Below are 16,606 nucleotides of genomic sequence, written 5' to 3' on the forward strand. Positions count from 1 at the left end.
TCGGGGGGGGGGGGAGGGGGGCACTATTCACTACAAATTTCACGTTCATCAGATATCTCAAGAATTAAGGTATCTTGACATATCATAGTGATGTACATCAATCCTGGACACAATTTTCTGACCAAAAAGTTTTCTCCCTACAATAATGCGAGAAAAGCTGTCTGTCTCCCTCTGTGTGTGTATCGACGAAAATATATATCGACCTTGACTGTACATATCAGCGCCGACGACAATATGTGCTGGTGCTTGACTGTACATTTTGTCGTCCATTATGCAGGAGGAAAATAAGGCTTGTCTCGGTACATATTGTCGCCGGCGACATTATGTGCTGATGGACGACAATATGTGCAGTGAGGGTAGGTACATATTGTCGCCAACGACAATATGTACCGTCACATAGGCATCTCATCCAATAAAGAGACACAAGGAAAAGGATATAAAATAACTTTTCTTGTATAAATGTACTATTTTAACAAGTCAACCTGAATTATAAACCAATGTATATAATTGATGAATAATTACATTTAATTAAAAGCTTTTTGATCATTCAAGTGTGAATTTTTTCACCATACTCATATGGGGTACCTCTTTTTTAGCTCACCTGAGCCGAAGCTAGGCTCAAGTTAGCTTTTCTGATCGAAATTTGTCCGTTGTCTGCCGTCGTCGTTGTCATAAACTTTTCACATGTTCATCTTCTTCTCAAGAACCACTGGGCCAATTTCAACCAATATTGCCACAAAGTATCCTTGGGTAATGGGGATTCAAGTTTGTTCAAATGAAGGGCCACGCCTTCTTCCAAGGGAAGATGATTATGAATTCGTGAAAAATTAATGGCATTCTTTAAAAAAATCTTCTTCTCAAGAAGCACTATGCTTGAAAATATGAAACTTAAATGGAAGCATCCTCAGGTAGTGTAGATTCAAGTTTGTTCAAATCATGACCCCCGGGGGTATGTTGGGGCTACAATGGGCGATGAGAGTTATACATAGGAATATAAAGGAAAAATCTTCAAAAATCGTCTTCTTAAGAACAGCAAAGCCATGATTGCTCATATTAATATGGAAGCATCTTCAGGTAGTGTAGATTCAAGTTTGTTCAAATCATGACCCCAAGGGGTAGGATAGGGCCACAATGGGTGATCAAAGTTTTACATAGGAATATATAGGAAAATTTTTAAAAATCTTCTTCTCAAGAACAGAAAAGCCATGATTGTTCATATTTATATGGAAGCATCCTCAGGTAGTGTAGATTCAAGTTTGTTCAAATCATGACCCCCGGGGGTAGGGTGGGGCCACAATGGGCGATCAAAGTTGTACATAGGAGTACATAGGAAAAATCTTTATAAATCTTTTCTTAAGAACAGCAAAGGGGGGAAAATTGCAAGTATGAGAGGGCGAAAATAACACGGGGCGAAAATAACCCTGTATATATACAGTATTACCTTCAGTTGTTATATAATACTGTGTAAAGAGCTTGTGTTATCACTGCAAGACATCAAAGATCACTTTCAATTTTATTCCATACTAATAAGTATTGGTAAACAAGGCACGATTAAAGGAAATTTGATTTCCAAAAAAATGTATTCATTTTTGTACTTTTATGGGGTGAAGATGTCAACTTTTTACAAGACCATTTCAAAGACTTCAAAACCTCGAATCATATCAAGATGTATTGAATGTAAATTGTTACATGAAAATATTTACATTTCATGATTCATTTCAAGACTTATTTATTATTAATGAATAATAATTTTATGAGTTACTGGTCCTGGCTGAGGAGCGGATAGCCTTAAATGAGGTTGTTAAAAGCTCTGTCTTGGTAGAGTAACAGGAAGTGAAGCTTTGATTAAATAAAATACTTTCAAAATTTCAGTGATAAAAATAGATTAAAGATTATTTCTTTCTCTTACAAATGTAACTGTGATGAAAAAATTTAGGGTTCTTTATTGGTTCATTTTTCTTTAATGGTTAATTTACTCTATCATTAAGATGGGTTCTGCTTTAAATCAATAAAAAAAAAATACTAAATTTAGGTTATAATTATGTAATACTGTTTATAATTATGAAAACCACGAATTTGGATGAATTTTATGTTGTACATAGAGGTATAATGAAATGTCATTGCATCGTCTTTAATTCTTTATGCATATGTCTGATGTAATTTTAATTAACACGCCTTGTAGATTTCACTGAAACATGACTAACATACCTTACAGTATATGTCAGACGTGTTATAGATAAGACTCTTTATCTTTTTAAATGCAACATAAATTCAAAAAGAAAATAAAATAGATAAATGCTTATATGGGTTTTGCTTTTTGGATTTATAATCCCCAGTACCAAAACGGACACACCATTCTCTCCGATTCTAGTTTTGAAACTGTTTTCAATAAATCTTCATGGTTTTTTGTTAACCTGAGTCATACCATACCATAATAATTAAAAGCATTCTATATTTTACATCATTCACGAGATAAATAAACAGACATGGTTGATTACACTTATTCTTATAATGTGCAAAATACACATCTAAAAAAAATTTGAATTGATAGGCTATCAATTTCAAAACATGTGGCTCTGTGACCTACTTGTATTTGTCACATCCAGAGACTCTAAGATATACTGACTAAGTTTTATAATCCTATATTCTATATTTTGTGGATAAAAGCATCAAACACAATTTTTTTTTTGGAAGTACATTACTTGACCTACTTACGAATTGTCAATACAGACATCTTTTTTAAAGTTAATTGCATGCCTAAGTATATGACATCATTTAAGCTAAGCCTGTGCCTAAGGATATGACATATATCATTTCATAACAATCTTTTGAGTTGAACTTTGACTATCTTCTAGAGTCTTTTAAAATCCCAAGTTAATGCTTTCAACAAATTTAAATCTTTAAAATAAATTTTGATGCTTATTTGCAAGGTTGGTGAAAAAATGTTTCAGCAAGCAGTATTTGGATTAATATTTTCTTGAACCATTTGTCACATGAAATGTTCATTAAGATAACAAACAGTGCTTATGCTCGGAATACGAACTGAGTTCAAACAAAGACCACCAAAGGTAGGTTCAGGTGCCATGGAGGTGTAAGCATCCCCTTTGCCCGGTAATAGCTATAGTGAGTTCCTTTTACTATAATGGCCTAACAATTTATAATAAAAACCTTCAGTCATGTTCGATATAAAGACCTGTTGTACTTGCAAACAATGTCATTTTATCGACCATAGATCCATTGAATTCGTGAAAATTAAAAAATATTAATATGCAGAACAAGCCTTGCGTATCAACTCCATTAGGAGAAATAAATACCATATCCAGGTGATAATAGTATATTGCTACATAAATAAGGGATATTGACGATAGAAATGTTGAAGTCATCACGTTTATCATAATTTTTGTTGTTAGTTTGGCATCAGTGTATTAATATCTAGTAAAACACCTACAGATGAAACAGATCTGTCAGACTCTGTGATGCGTTTTATTTCGAATACAGAGTGATGTATGAGAACAACAAACATATGAATGAAAAAGAATATTGTAAATTGATTCTACGTCCTCAATATGTATACAGTAAATGTCGCATAGAAGGTCACAAAAATAAACTTTTTTTTTCTTTTCATGAAAAAGTTTTGAATGAATTCTGCTTCATAGGATAAAGAGGCGCAATTAGAATCCATTCGATTTTTCCAGCAGATTTTCGGAAGAATTGATCTCCAAAGCGTACATAGATATTGTCAAAGGGGAACTCGAGCAATTTCTTAATATCATCTTTAGAGTATTTGTTTGTGGAGTGTTTTTAAGGAATTAGAATTTTTACCCAGTGGAATTCCAACTTTCAATATTTCGATATATGGACGACGTTAAATACTAATTAACCATAGTATGTCGACTTGATATGTATCCCAGTGAATTCGAAATAATAGACACTACAGGATCAGCCACATCTGTTTCATATTTGGATGTTTTACTGACTATAGACGATAAGGACCATCTAACAACTAAACTGTATGACAAACTAAATGACTTCAACTTTTCCATCATCTACCTTCATTTATGTAGTAATATTCTACTATCATCTGCATATGGTGCTTATAATATCTCCCAACTTATTCGATACTAAAGAACATGCTCCGTTTACGGTCAATTTTTAAACCGATGTAGGCCACTGACAAATACGTTGATGTTAAAGGGATTTCAACAACCTCGTTTAAAGTCAGCATTTAAATTCTATGGTCCTTATAATGACCTTATTAGCAAACAACCCATCATTGGGTCGTATTACTTTAGAATGAATCGTAGATATATGGCTCTTGTATTTCACACTTGCATTACCTGTGAGAAGACCCTTCATAAGGTCCTCTGATTCCTGACCTCATGGCCATAATGTTTGACCCATTTTTTAAAATTAACATTAATTGGTCATAACCTTGGGATGAGAGAAGATATGGTTTTCATATTTATAATTTACATTACCTGGGAGAACATCTTTCAGAAAGTTGTATTTTTTTTTACCTCGGGATCTTTATCTTGAAGTTTCAGGCACGTAGTGTCGTTTTTGAAAGGGGGACAGCCAGAAAAAATTTGAGAACTTACTTGAAAAAAAAAATTTTGACAAAAAAGGTAGTTCAAACTCGAAAATCCTATTTCGTTAGGGGAGGGGGGGGGGTAGGTTTCAAATTCTTTTCACAACCGAATTTTATTTATACATTACCAAATTACCATGATTTAACTACACTTCAACAAAAATGGGATGGGGGGGGGGGGGGGACCTGCCTATCAATTAACGTTTCAATAGTAAAATGTCATGTTTGGAAAAAAGTAGGGGGAGACCTCCCCCACCCCACCCAATACTTCCGTGCCTGATTTTGTTCTACTTATGACAAACGTAAACTCTGGCCATAGCTTTTGCACCTAATAGGAATGGGCTTACATATTTTTTCATGTACATTACTTGTGACAAGACCTTTCCCAATATATGATGTTCTGATCTTGAAGTTTAAATTACCTATCAAAACAGTTAACCTTGGTCGTAACTTTTACATCAGAACAGACAGAGCTTTCATATTTTCCCCCTATGCATTACTTGAGACCAGACTTTTTGGAATGTACCATGATTTTAAATCTCATGACCTAGTCCTCCATGTTTGACTTTCTAAAGCTTCAATCTTGGCAGTAACTTTTGCACCAGAATATATTGCATCAGAAATATAAAACAGTCAGTTTTGTTTTGCATGATGGACAGACAGGACAGGACAGAGAAGATAGTTTTATACAATAAATCACTGAACCCCAACAAGTAGAACCCCAAAGCGGGGGACTACAATTCTCTGGATGGGCTTGTTTTTATTCATTTATTCACGTCAACTCCATATATCTATGAGGTTGAAATAAAAGACACCACAGAGTCTGTCTTATCTACCTCATAGTTGGATATTTTACCGACTTAGCCACTATAGACGTTAATGATCAACTAATAACTAAACTGTATGACAAACAGGATAACTTCAACATATCAATCATGAATTTTCCCTGTTTATATAGTAATGAATAAGTTGATGATACTGGGTTTTCAACTTCCTTGTTTAAAGTCAGCATTTCGCAGATTGCACAGTCATTATAATTATATGTACCTCGTTTTCAGATACAATCTATTGTTGGGTTGTAATTTACTGACCCGTTTCCCACCAATTCTTAGGCCATTGTTTTATACCATTTTGACTATGGATTACTCTGTTTACCTGATCAATACAGGGGGCTTATGGAAGGTTTGAATGGTGGACAGGGGATGCTTACTCCTCTTAGGCACCTGATCCCACCTCTGGAGCTTCCAGAGGTCCATGTTTTTGCCCTGTTCCAAGATATGTTTTCTTTACTGGATATACGAGTATGATCACTCTTTACTATCAAAATATTTTTTCATTCAATGCAAATGGAAGCTTTGGAACAAAGAATACCTTGCAATAAAATTGGTAAATATTGTGTAAGGGGATCTTAAGATACATCCATTTTCAAAGAATTTCACACACAGCCCAAATGACAAAGAATGAGCCCAATATTAAACCTTCAGTTTAGACTTTTTAAAAAGAAATCATGAAAAAAATAATTCTGGATTAAAATTTATTTTATATCAAGTAGAGCAATTGCATACATATCATGATCTAAATGATTGAGTGTTAATCATTTTAAATGTATTTATGCTATAAGTATACTACTTTTAGATGCACTTAATTTGGTAGTTTTGTATGATTTTTATGAAAAATTATAATTTTTCTAATATTCCTGCAAAAGTACACACATTTTTTTTCCACAATAAAATCTTATATACATGTATGACAATATACTAAATACTGCATTACTAAATTCAGCTCTCACTACAATATCAGCAAGGAAGGATCCAATAATTTTTTCAAAGTAAGGAAACTGTTTCAAATTTAATTATTAAATCTTTCATAAATGCATGATTTTCGGAATTTTTCATATTTATTACTTAAGGCAAATTAGATCTTCTATTATTGGTCATGATTAAAAGGTAGACTAACAAATATCTTGGACAGGAAATAAAATACTATCAAGAAACGTTTCTAAAGAAAAAGAAAATATTGTACACTATATGATACATGTCATACATATTTTCACAGTAGGAGAAAAAATGAAATCCAACAAATTAAGTATGCAAATTTTGAGACATTTCGTTGTTGAAGGTGAAAACTTTTCAAAATAAGTAAGAATTATCAATTTTTGTTTGTAGGTGAATGGTCACTCCATCTTAACTCTAACTGTAAAAATAGCAGGTGCTTGTGTATTCCATAAAACACTATTATGCATTATACACTCTCAGTATCCTATACATATTATGTAATATATTTAATTTCATAAATCAAAATACAATAAAAACTGTTAAATCCAACATCTGTACACTATTTCATTGTAAATCAGACCATTCTCTTCATTCCTATTATACTGTTTTCTATCTTCTTTATAATGAGAAATCTGACTCCGTTCTGACACAAATTTTGTGTCCTAGTCATGTCAGTCCAGACGTGTTCACTATAAATAATAAAATCATTGTGTAAAAATCTTATCACTGTACTTTTATATTTTTAAATCAACAGAAGATTTCTAAGAAACTCTGGTAAGAAAAAAAGCAAATTGATAAAAGAGCTGTCACTACCAAAAGTCAAATCATGTATGTCACTAATTGCTCAAGTTACAAAAAAATCTGTAAATGAACCATTTTACTACTGCTCTAGGAAGCAAAAATTATTTGTTCAGTTGAAAAATGGTAAAATCATCAGAAAGAAATAAACAATAAAATCTAAACATACATCTTCACAGATTCTTCAACTGAATACAAGCATAAATCTAAATCATTAATGAAAAAAAAAATTTAAGTCTAGGCAAATTTCCAAATTCTGCACCAAAACATAAGTTCAAAATCATCTTACAGATCTTTAATATCTACAAAGTTTGGCATGTGAAATCTTGATTTGAGAAATGAAAATCCATGAACAATTATACACAGTTATGTAATCATCTCACAACTGATGATATTGATAAATCATCACAGTCTCAAAGAGAGGGCTGCTGAATACCCCCCTGTATTAATACTGAGTACAGTTCCTGTACAATAAAACCATTACTACTTAACAATGGCATCAGAGATAGACTTTACTTTACAGAGTTTGTTTTAGGCCAGCTCAGTTATTTTGAATTTTTTGTGTTGATCCCTCACGTTTAGAAGCTTGCATATTTCCTGTATGAGTCGATAGGAGGATTATACATCTGGTTGTGTCGGTCCAGGCCTGGGCATGCCCTCCAGAACATCGAAGATCCTCGATTCAACTCACCCTGCAGTAAATAAACAAAGATGGCATTTCAATGCTTACAACATCTTAAAATTTTTGAAATGAATTTTTAAGTATTATTTGATCTTTATAACAATAGTGAATGAAAAGTATACAATCATGTGTTTGCTATTACCTATACCTCCAATCATGAATAAATTATAGCATTGGCAGAATACACTACTAGTAGTTGCAGTCTTTTTGACCTACAATACTCAGTTTTTTGAGGCGAGTTATGACCTACAATACTCACAGTCTTTTTGAGGCGAGTTATGACCAACAATATTCACTGTCCTTTTGAGGGGAGTTATGACCTACAATACTCACTGTCCTTTTGAGGCGATTTATGACCTACAATACTCACAGTCTTTTTGAGGCGAGTTATGACCTACAATACTCACTGTCTTTTTGAGTTGAGTTATGACCTACAATACTCACAGTCTTTTTGAGGCGAGTTATGACCTACAATACTCACTGTCCTTTTGAGGCGAGTTATGACCTACAATGCTCACAGTCTTTTTGAGGCGAGTTATGAGCTACAATACTCACTGTCTTTTTGAGGCGAGTTATGACCTACAATACTCACTGTCCTTTTGAGTTGAGTTATGACCTACAATACTCACAGTCTTTTTGAGATTGGTCCAGCAGTCTCGCCAGTCTGCGTAGTAAATCATATAAGGAGGGGACGCAGCCGCCAATCTATAAATAGAAACACAGTGCATAGTTATCCATATATGTAGTGTTAAATCCAGACCCTAAAAAGGGCATGGTAATCCAATAATCAAAAGGGCACTTTACGCCATGACAAGTTTTCATGAGGGCACCTTTTTAACGTCTTTGAAATTATAAATATTTTCTTTATCATGTGTATGTACTTAATTTATTATTAAATACTGAAATCTTTAGTTATACAAGTATCTAAAAAAAAAATTATAAATCTGTCAGCTTAATTCATTTAATACACACTGAGAGGGCAATTATTGCCAAAATTTAAATTCAAATTTTTTAATCAAGAAATTAGTACATGTATGGTTATCAAGGTTATGCTTAAAAAGTAATAGGTGTGAATCTTTTTGTCATTTGCTCAAGAATTATTTTAGTTTGGGGTATGATTTTTTTCCCTTGCTTTAATATTGTTATTTGTGTATGAGGTAAATAACAGAACAAAATTGCAAAGGGGGGGGCTACATGTACTTGGATAATAAATGTAGAGGGCATTCTCCTTATTTTGAAAATAATCTACCAACAAAACCAAGTGAAAACTGATCATACCAAAAAATTAAACTTGAAATAATATATAAATAGGTTAAAACTTTTTTTCTGGCTTAGAAACATTGAACCTCAGGGTGTCAACTCAAAAAGTTAGAACACAGAATCATTGAACATGTTGAAAGAAACACTTCATACTTTGTTGTTTCCTAGCCCATTTCACACATAATATTCTATTTTTTTGGTACTGTACATTGTAAGTTGACTTAATTCATCAGCAGTTTTATTTTTTCACAGTTCTTCATCAACTCTGTTTTTTTCTACTTTCAATTTAAAAAAAAAAACGATCCTGATTTAAAATGTGTAACATTTTAATTTACAAATTTATCTATCTTTGACATTGGGCTAATTCTTGCATAATCAATGCAATCAAATGATATTTTCTCATGTTATCTCTTGTACCCTAACAGCCTGAGGCATGTTACCTGGCCAGGTGGCTGTGTGCGTTCAAGCGAGAAGTGATTTCCTGTCCTGAATTCACACCTTTGCGTGCATTAAATAAACAAAGGGGCTAATCAGCATGCACTGAATAAACAAAGCCGCTAGTCCATCTTGCCTCTGCAAGGCACATTTATTTATTTTTGCAAGGAAAAAAGGGCATGGCGCTGGAAAAAAGGGCATGGCGCCGAGAGAAAAGGGCATGGTGCCGCGCCATGCTAGTTTGCTTTAGATTTAACACTAATATATGGTAGGGATGCAGCTGTCAATCTATAAATAGTAACACTAGTGCATAGTCAATCATATAAGGAGAGGAAGCAGCCACCAATCTGTAAATAGTAACATAACCCTATTGGTTAATGCCTTATCTTTACATGGCACACACATACAGAAGAATGAAAAAAAAGGGGGAGAGGGTTGCAACCATAAATTAATAACAGTTCTATTCATAGCATTAATTATTAAGAAACTGAGGGCAGCTGGCAGTAGAGATGTGCAGTATACACATTGCTTACCCTGAGTTGTTGACACACATGATCCTAGAGACCAAAACAAAGGGGTAGGTGATCTGAGATACAGCAAACTAAAAAATAAAATGAGAGATTATCATGATAATTCTATGTCTGACTTCAATGTTTAAAGACAGAATTAAATTTTCAGGTTAATACTGAATGATTGTCATTTCATGAATTGATAATACCTATAGGGTTTCTTGAATACACATTATGTAAGATTGATGCCAAGTGCAATAAAGTTCACTTTCGGTAATGGACTATTTGGCTACAGATTTGCTGACTTCATTGCTTTTATATCTCTCGCTTCACTCAGATATAATACTTACATTACAGGCCACTGTTGTGTAGGATTTATATTCCTGTAAAATAAACAACATGTGAGAAATGGGGTCTTGGTTATATTAACACAGTATTATGTCCAAGCGAAATATCTTGATATTAGCACCTTAATTGAATAAACTGTAATACATGTTTGGTATGCTCATGTATGCACATCAGGAAAATAATTCAGGCACAAAATATGCCTAATGATTTTGAATTTCCATTTTCGACCTTCCCTATTTTTAGATCTGGGCGGGACTGGGGACAGGGTGTATGTGTGGGGGAGGGGGGGGGGGAGTGGGGGTAGATTCCTACCTTGTCATCTATCAAATAGTCGTTGATGAGGTCTGAGATGAAGTTTATAAGACATATTGTAATGGCTTCTCCTATTAACCTTGGTACAAGGCCACTAAAAAACAAAATGATACAAACATTCAACAGAAAATTTATTTGAAAATATGGATTTGATTCATTTAAATTTCATTTTCAGATGCTCTACTTTTCATTAACATTTTACAGTCATTGAACAGAGAGAAAAACTCACGCATAGAACCCTGAAAAGCCTTCTATTCTGTAGATTTCTGATATTGATGAAAATATGTTACTAAAAATAAAAAAATGTGATTTTAATCAGGTTCCAGTTTATTTAGAACACCTCTTTACAAGAAACATAGTATTAATTTTCTCCTAATAATTCATCATTTCTATTGCTAATACTTGTTTTGGTAGAGAAAGTTTACATTTCAAAACTCTGAATAATGAAACTCAGGGTAAACTTTCAAAACAAACTTAAATTTTAAAAAGAATTTTATCTAGTATGTTGTAAACTTAATGATTTGTATTTAATAAAATTAAAAGACCTTACTTGTACATGGTTTCTTCTCCAATAAACTGGGCCATGGTTCTAATTGCAATAACTTAAAAAAAAATACAAATCCATTTATATTTCACAACAAATTTATTCTGTGATGACCAATTTCATTGCCAACTCCATTTAGATCTGATCATGACTTATAAAATTCTTGTTTATATCACTCTCTGTAGAAAAAGGTAAAAAAAAATTCTTTTCTGAAAACAAATTAAGGTCATAACAATGTTAAACCTCTGCTGACAGATTGATAAAGAGATCAGGGATTTTTTAATTGACCTCTGATCAGTTAACTAAGGATGTAAAAAAAATACATAACAATATTCTAGTAACTGTGCAGTATTAAACACAAAATTAAAATTAAGAATGACTTGCAAAAACCTATATTTTGTATATTTTATACCTTGAAATGGATGGCTACAGAAAATGGCAACACATTTAGCTGTCACTTCTCTTGACGTCTGAAATAAGATTATAATAATTTGTATGGCAGATCAAAATGATATACAAGTAAAATTATTTCATTTGCCTAAATCCTAGTTGTAAAATTAATGGAAAACTGTATCTTTTTACCTTAATTCCAAAATGTCTTAGAAATAGGACAACTTCTGAGCCCGTTTCCTCCTCCTCTATTGGAAACTGTTTCTTAAGTTCCTACAATCCACAAGTGTCATCATTTAGTCACAGTCTTAAGAATTTCAATTTATATGTACCAAAATGTGTGAAACACAGGACAGTTATTGTCATTTCAAAATTTCTTTTTATGCCCATTGCACAACCAATTGCATATACCGGTACATGTATTTTTCAATTCGTTGTTGACATGTCACTTTTCATGAACTCAATTATTAAGGAGGTTCGATCCTGAGCTTTTGGGCAGATTTTGGTCTGGACCTTTATTTATAAAATTCTGCATCATTTCTAAGTTCAAACATTAAATCTGGATTCTACAATGCAAATTAAACTATTTCCAATGAAAAAACCACGATTAAATTCCATTCAGATAGGATTTAGCAAGGAACTATATTTTATGGCGGAAGGTTTTTCAGGAGAAAATGATCAATTTTTCCCTTTTGAAATCTATACAGTACTGTTAAGTTTAGATTCCTATTTTTCCATGCTGGTTGCACACAGAACTGTTTTTTGCAGTGAAATGTTTTATGCTGGTTCTGAAATACCTATTAAATTATTTTTTATGAATTCTTTCATTATAATGTGACAAATATAGTAAATATATTCTGAAAGTCCAGGAAAAGATTCAGCCAATTTTAAAATAAAATTAATACTTTTTTAGTAATATCTAAAAATTTACATCATAGACCCCCACTTTTGTTTTTCTTTTCTGAATATATAAGATAACTTTGATCAATCTACCGAAATTCAGCAAAAGTTTAAGACTTTAAAATAATTTTCTTGCTTGTTAAATTTCTAATGACAGAAAAATCACATTTTTTGAGTGCAGAAAGGTCAAATAATTGATTATGCGTAGCAATTTGAAACTTTTTTTTAGTCACAATCTTAAAGTGTCTTTTTTCTAACATACTAATAATTTATTTTGTCCCATGATTTATTTGGATAAAATCATTGGAGGGAAAATGTCAAAGATGTGATTTTTGATTAAGACACAAATTTCAGTGCAAAAAGGTCATATTAAATGTACTCTAGTGCCAAAAGAAGCATATTGACCCCCATTTTTGGTTTTGATTTTTAATTAAGCTATGTGTGTAGAAACTGAAAATATACTTGACAAAAAAGTTTAAGACTTTAAATATCAGGATCCAACCTCGTTAAATGAAATACACAATTTCTTTACAACTGTATCTTTCCTTACTTTGCCACTCAAAAGGAGAGGGAACAGAAAGGGAACAAAGGAAACATTGCAACAGAACGACAACGCCAATATGAGAGACACAATGTGAGAAAGACATCCTGAACATAACAATATATGTACAGTTGAACTTGAACATGGATATCTCGAATACCATGAATATGTCGAAGTCATTTTGAAGTCCCAACTATTCTTCCCTGGATATCTCAAATCCTCGGCTATCTCGAAGTACTTTCTTGCCAGTTGGTCCCTTAAAGTTCAAGATAACGAGGTTTGACTGTATATGCTTGCTTTTCTGGTCTCATTCTGTTTATATTATATAACAGCAAGGAAACTAGAACTCAACAACCTATGGTATCTATCTTATAACTCCTCTCTCTCTCTGTTATTGAGCTGCCCTCTAGTTCTCTCTCTCTCTCTCTTTCTCTCTCTGTTATTGAGCTGCCCTCTAGTTCTCACTCACTTTATTCTTACTCCTTCACTGTAACATCTTTCTATTTTCAAGCTTTACAGCTGCAATAGCAAGGGAATGAGTGGCTCTATGGGTACCTCGAACAGTGGCTCCATGGGTACCCTGTAAAGTGGTTCTATGGGTGTCCAGTACAGTGCCTCTGTGATTTTGAATTTCTCTTTAAAACCTCCTGAGACACAATAAAACTTAAAATACTCTCTAAAACTCATGAAAGTTTTGTCTTGACTAGACTCTCTCTCAGGGATGGGGTAATTGATAAAAGTAATTGTAATTGAGTGTAATTAATTACAATGAAAAAATACCCTGTAATTTCAATTACTTTTCAATTACATTTAAATTACTTTACATAGTGCATATTATGTGCATTTGATAGGAAAATATTTCCAACACAGTCACATTTTACAGTAATTTTAATTGATTCAAAGGAGTCCTTCTGTTTTTCAAAATCTTAAACTCTTTTATATCTTAATAAATGAATTTGATATATTGGCTTGTTTATAAAAATATTAGTTTGTTTTATGATTATAATGCACATAATGAATTAATACTAGTTTAATGTTTAAGAAAAATTTTGTCCTACCTCTCATATTAATATAGGCATGAAAACATTTCAATTTTTTGTAGCTTGATTATCAAAAAAAGAATAGAAAATTATAATTTAATGTGTCATTAAGACCTGCCTTGTTGCCCTTCAACTCCCAGCTGTCAATTGCTGTCAAAACAACCCTTCAAAATTCTATACCATGCTTTGTTTAAATTCAAAGTTATGACCATTAGAGCTGATTTACTAAATACTATTAAGAATGTTCTACTATTTTAACATTTCAACGGATCTTTATATACATGTATGTATTTCGTATCTGAAATAGTAATTGTACATAAAACAAGTATTATTTGTCAACATTTGCAATTTAAGATGTTTAGCTTGCCTACCTGTAGCTGAAATAATTTGAAAGTATTTTATGGTTGATTCATAAACGCTTGAAAACTTGCTTTTAATCAAATTTCATAAAGGCAGTCAATTAATTGATAAAATTAAATACAAATACATGTAGGACTAAGTCTTATGCTGATGAAACACACAAACATGACAGGCACCTGACATTATTTATTTTAAATATTCCCCTACCTTAAATTTACATGTATTTGTTCTTCAAGATTTTTGAAAAGGAAACAAAAGTAATTGAAATGTATTTAATTACATTCTTCAAAGTAATTGAGAGTAATTAATTACATTTGTAAAAATCAATGTAATTGTAATTGCAAGTAATTGACAAATTTTTCAATGTATTTGAAAGTAATTAATTACATTTCAAAGTAATTAATCCCAACCCGCTCTCTCTTTTAAGTAGTTAAATACCTGAGTCAAGGTGTGTGTGTGACACACATCCTGAACAGACTCTCTGTTAGTTAGTTAAATACCTCAGTCAAGGTGTGTGTGACACACATCCTAACCAGACTCTCTGTTAGTTAATTAAATACTTCAGTCAAGGTGTGTATGGCACACATCCTAACCAGACTCTCTGTTAGTTAATTAAATACCTCAGTCAAGGTGTGTGTGACACACGTCCTGACCAGACTCTCTGTTAGTTAGTTAAATACCTCAGTCAAGGTGTGTGTGACATATGTCCTAACCAGACTCTCAGTTAACTGTGGCACTAGTCCTCTCCACAAACCAAGGAAACCATCTCTCTTCTTGATGTGGCCAACTAAATGATGAAACACAAAGTGGTCAGAAGTATTTTGTGATATACCTATCATGTTGTGGATGTTCCTCACAGTGCAGTTAGGATATCTGACATTCAGTGTACCTCTATCAAGAAATCTGATCTCTAATATAGACCTTACGAGTTACTGACATTACATGTATGTAAGATAAATTATCTGTTCAACACAACTCATGGAAATATCCAATCTTTAGGATACAGGTAATAATACAATATAACTGTACAGTTTTTGATATGCTTGTAGATCAATTTTGAATAATGACACATCTGATATACATTGTTGATTTCAAGGTGACCTGGTATTGTGTCACAAAATCTGATATTATAATAAAGACACTAACTTGCCACATGTATTTATTTGACTTACTGTATTTGAAGATGTTTGGGTAGTACCATCTCTCCTTGCGAGTCAGTAGTTCTTTGGATAACGATGGAAGTAAAGGTTCATGACCAAGCTGAAAAAGAATTGCAGGAATACTTCTGAATGTATATAAAATAATGGTGGTGCCAAATTACTCCTTTGTCTTAAGGTTAGAGCAAGAATTTGAAATCAACAATGTAGAAATACAAGTACTACTACACAGTAAGCAATGGTGAGAGCTAGCAACTTTACTGAGAAGGAGGGGGAATATAAGGGAGCGAAGAAGTGCTACTGAACTCCCTCTCTCACTTTCTTGCACCCCCACTTCATGCAAACATTTTTCTCGTTGCATTCTTGCTTCTTTCCCATACCATCCTTGCTTCCTCACTAAATCACCTTGTTAACCATGGGTTTCAAAAACCAGATCACTGGCTTTATATCATAGCACCATATCATGATAATTTTTTTATCAGTCTGACACAGAAAAATGGATTTATTAAAACATGACCATGATTACTTGTTGAAATCCCTTAACCTTTTTATCATCGATTAAGACTCTGATTTTCGAAATGTTAAATACTAAAGTGTATCAAACTTCATAGTGACAAGAAGGAGTGGGTGTCGACTGCCGATGGGAAGTATCCAAGTTCCCTAGAGCTCCTTTCGCTTAACGTTAGGCTTTGGAGTTTGGCCTGGTTTGGGTTCCTTGAGGTAACATCGAGATTTCTTATGGTATAAAGACGCTCCCATATTGAAATCATATATAGTGTCTACTCAGTGCATGTTGCGTGTAATTATTACCTGTATTAGGACTTTGGCGTAGCCCAAAGGGTGCGAAATTGTGGTGATGAAAGCCCCAGCGGCATAGGAGATGACATTCGCCATTTTCGGTACTTATTAACTCGAAATAAAAGGATTCGTGTCAAAGGACAAGCTGGTCTGTAGAAACGTATTCTGA

At 33.0% G+C, this 16,606-nt stretch overlaps 1 protein-coding gene across 1 annotated transcript; it reads right to left on the minus strand.

The window, feature by feature from the left end:
* Positions 1 to 6,138: 6,138 nt before the first annotated feature.
* On the minus strand, positions 6,139 to 16,543 carry LOC133185786 (mitochondrial carrier homolog 2-like). The gene is made up of 12 exons (XM_061321079.1): positions 16,450 to 16,543; positions 15,655 to 15,742; positions 15,163 to 15,269; positions 11,834 to 11,914; positions 11,664 to 11,721; positions 11,258 to 11,309; positions 10,937 to 10,996; positions 10,708 to 10,801; positions 10,398 to 10,430; positions 10,072 to 10,139; positions 8,473 to 8,548; positions 6,139 to 7,853 (listed from the first exon to the last, which is right to left on the minus strand). The coding sequence occupies exons 1-12, from the start codon at positions 16,531 to 16,533 to the stop codon at positions 7,740 to 7,742; spliced, it is 915 nt and encodes a 304-aa protein (XP_061177063.1). The 5' UTR covers positions 16,534 to 16,543; the 3' UTR covers positions 6,139 to 7,739.
* Positions 16,544 to 16,606: the final 63 nt, after the last annotated feature.

Source organism: Saccostrea echinata, unplaced genomic scaffold (genome assembly GCF_033153115.1).
Source record: "Saccostrea echinata isolate AGI-Se365-2 ecotype Australia unplaced genomic scaffold, CSIRO_AGI_Sech_v1 ptg000012l, whole genome shotgun sequence".
Taxonomy (NCBI): Eukaryota; Metazoa; Mollusca; class Bivalvia; order Ostreida; family Ostreidae; genus Saccostrea; species Saccostrea echinata.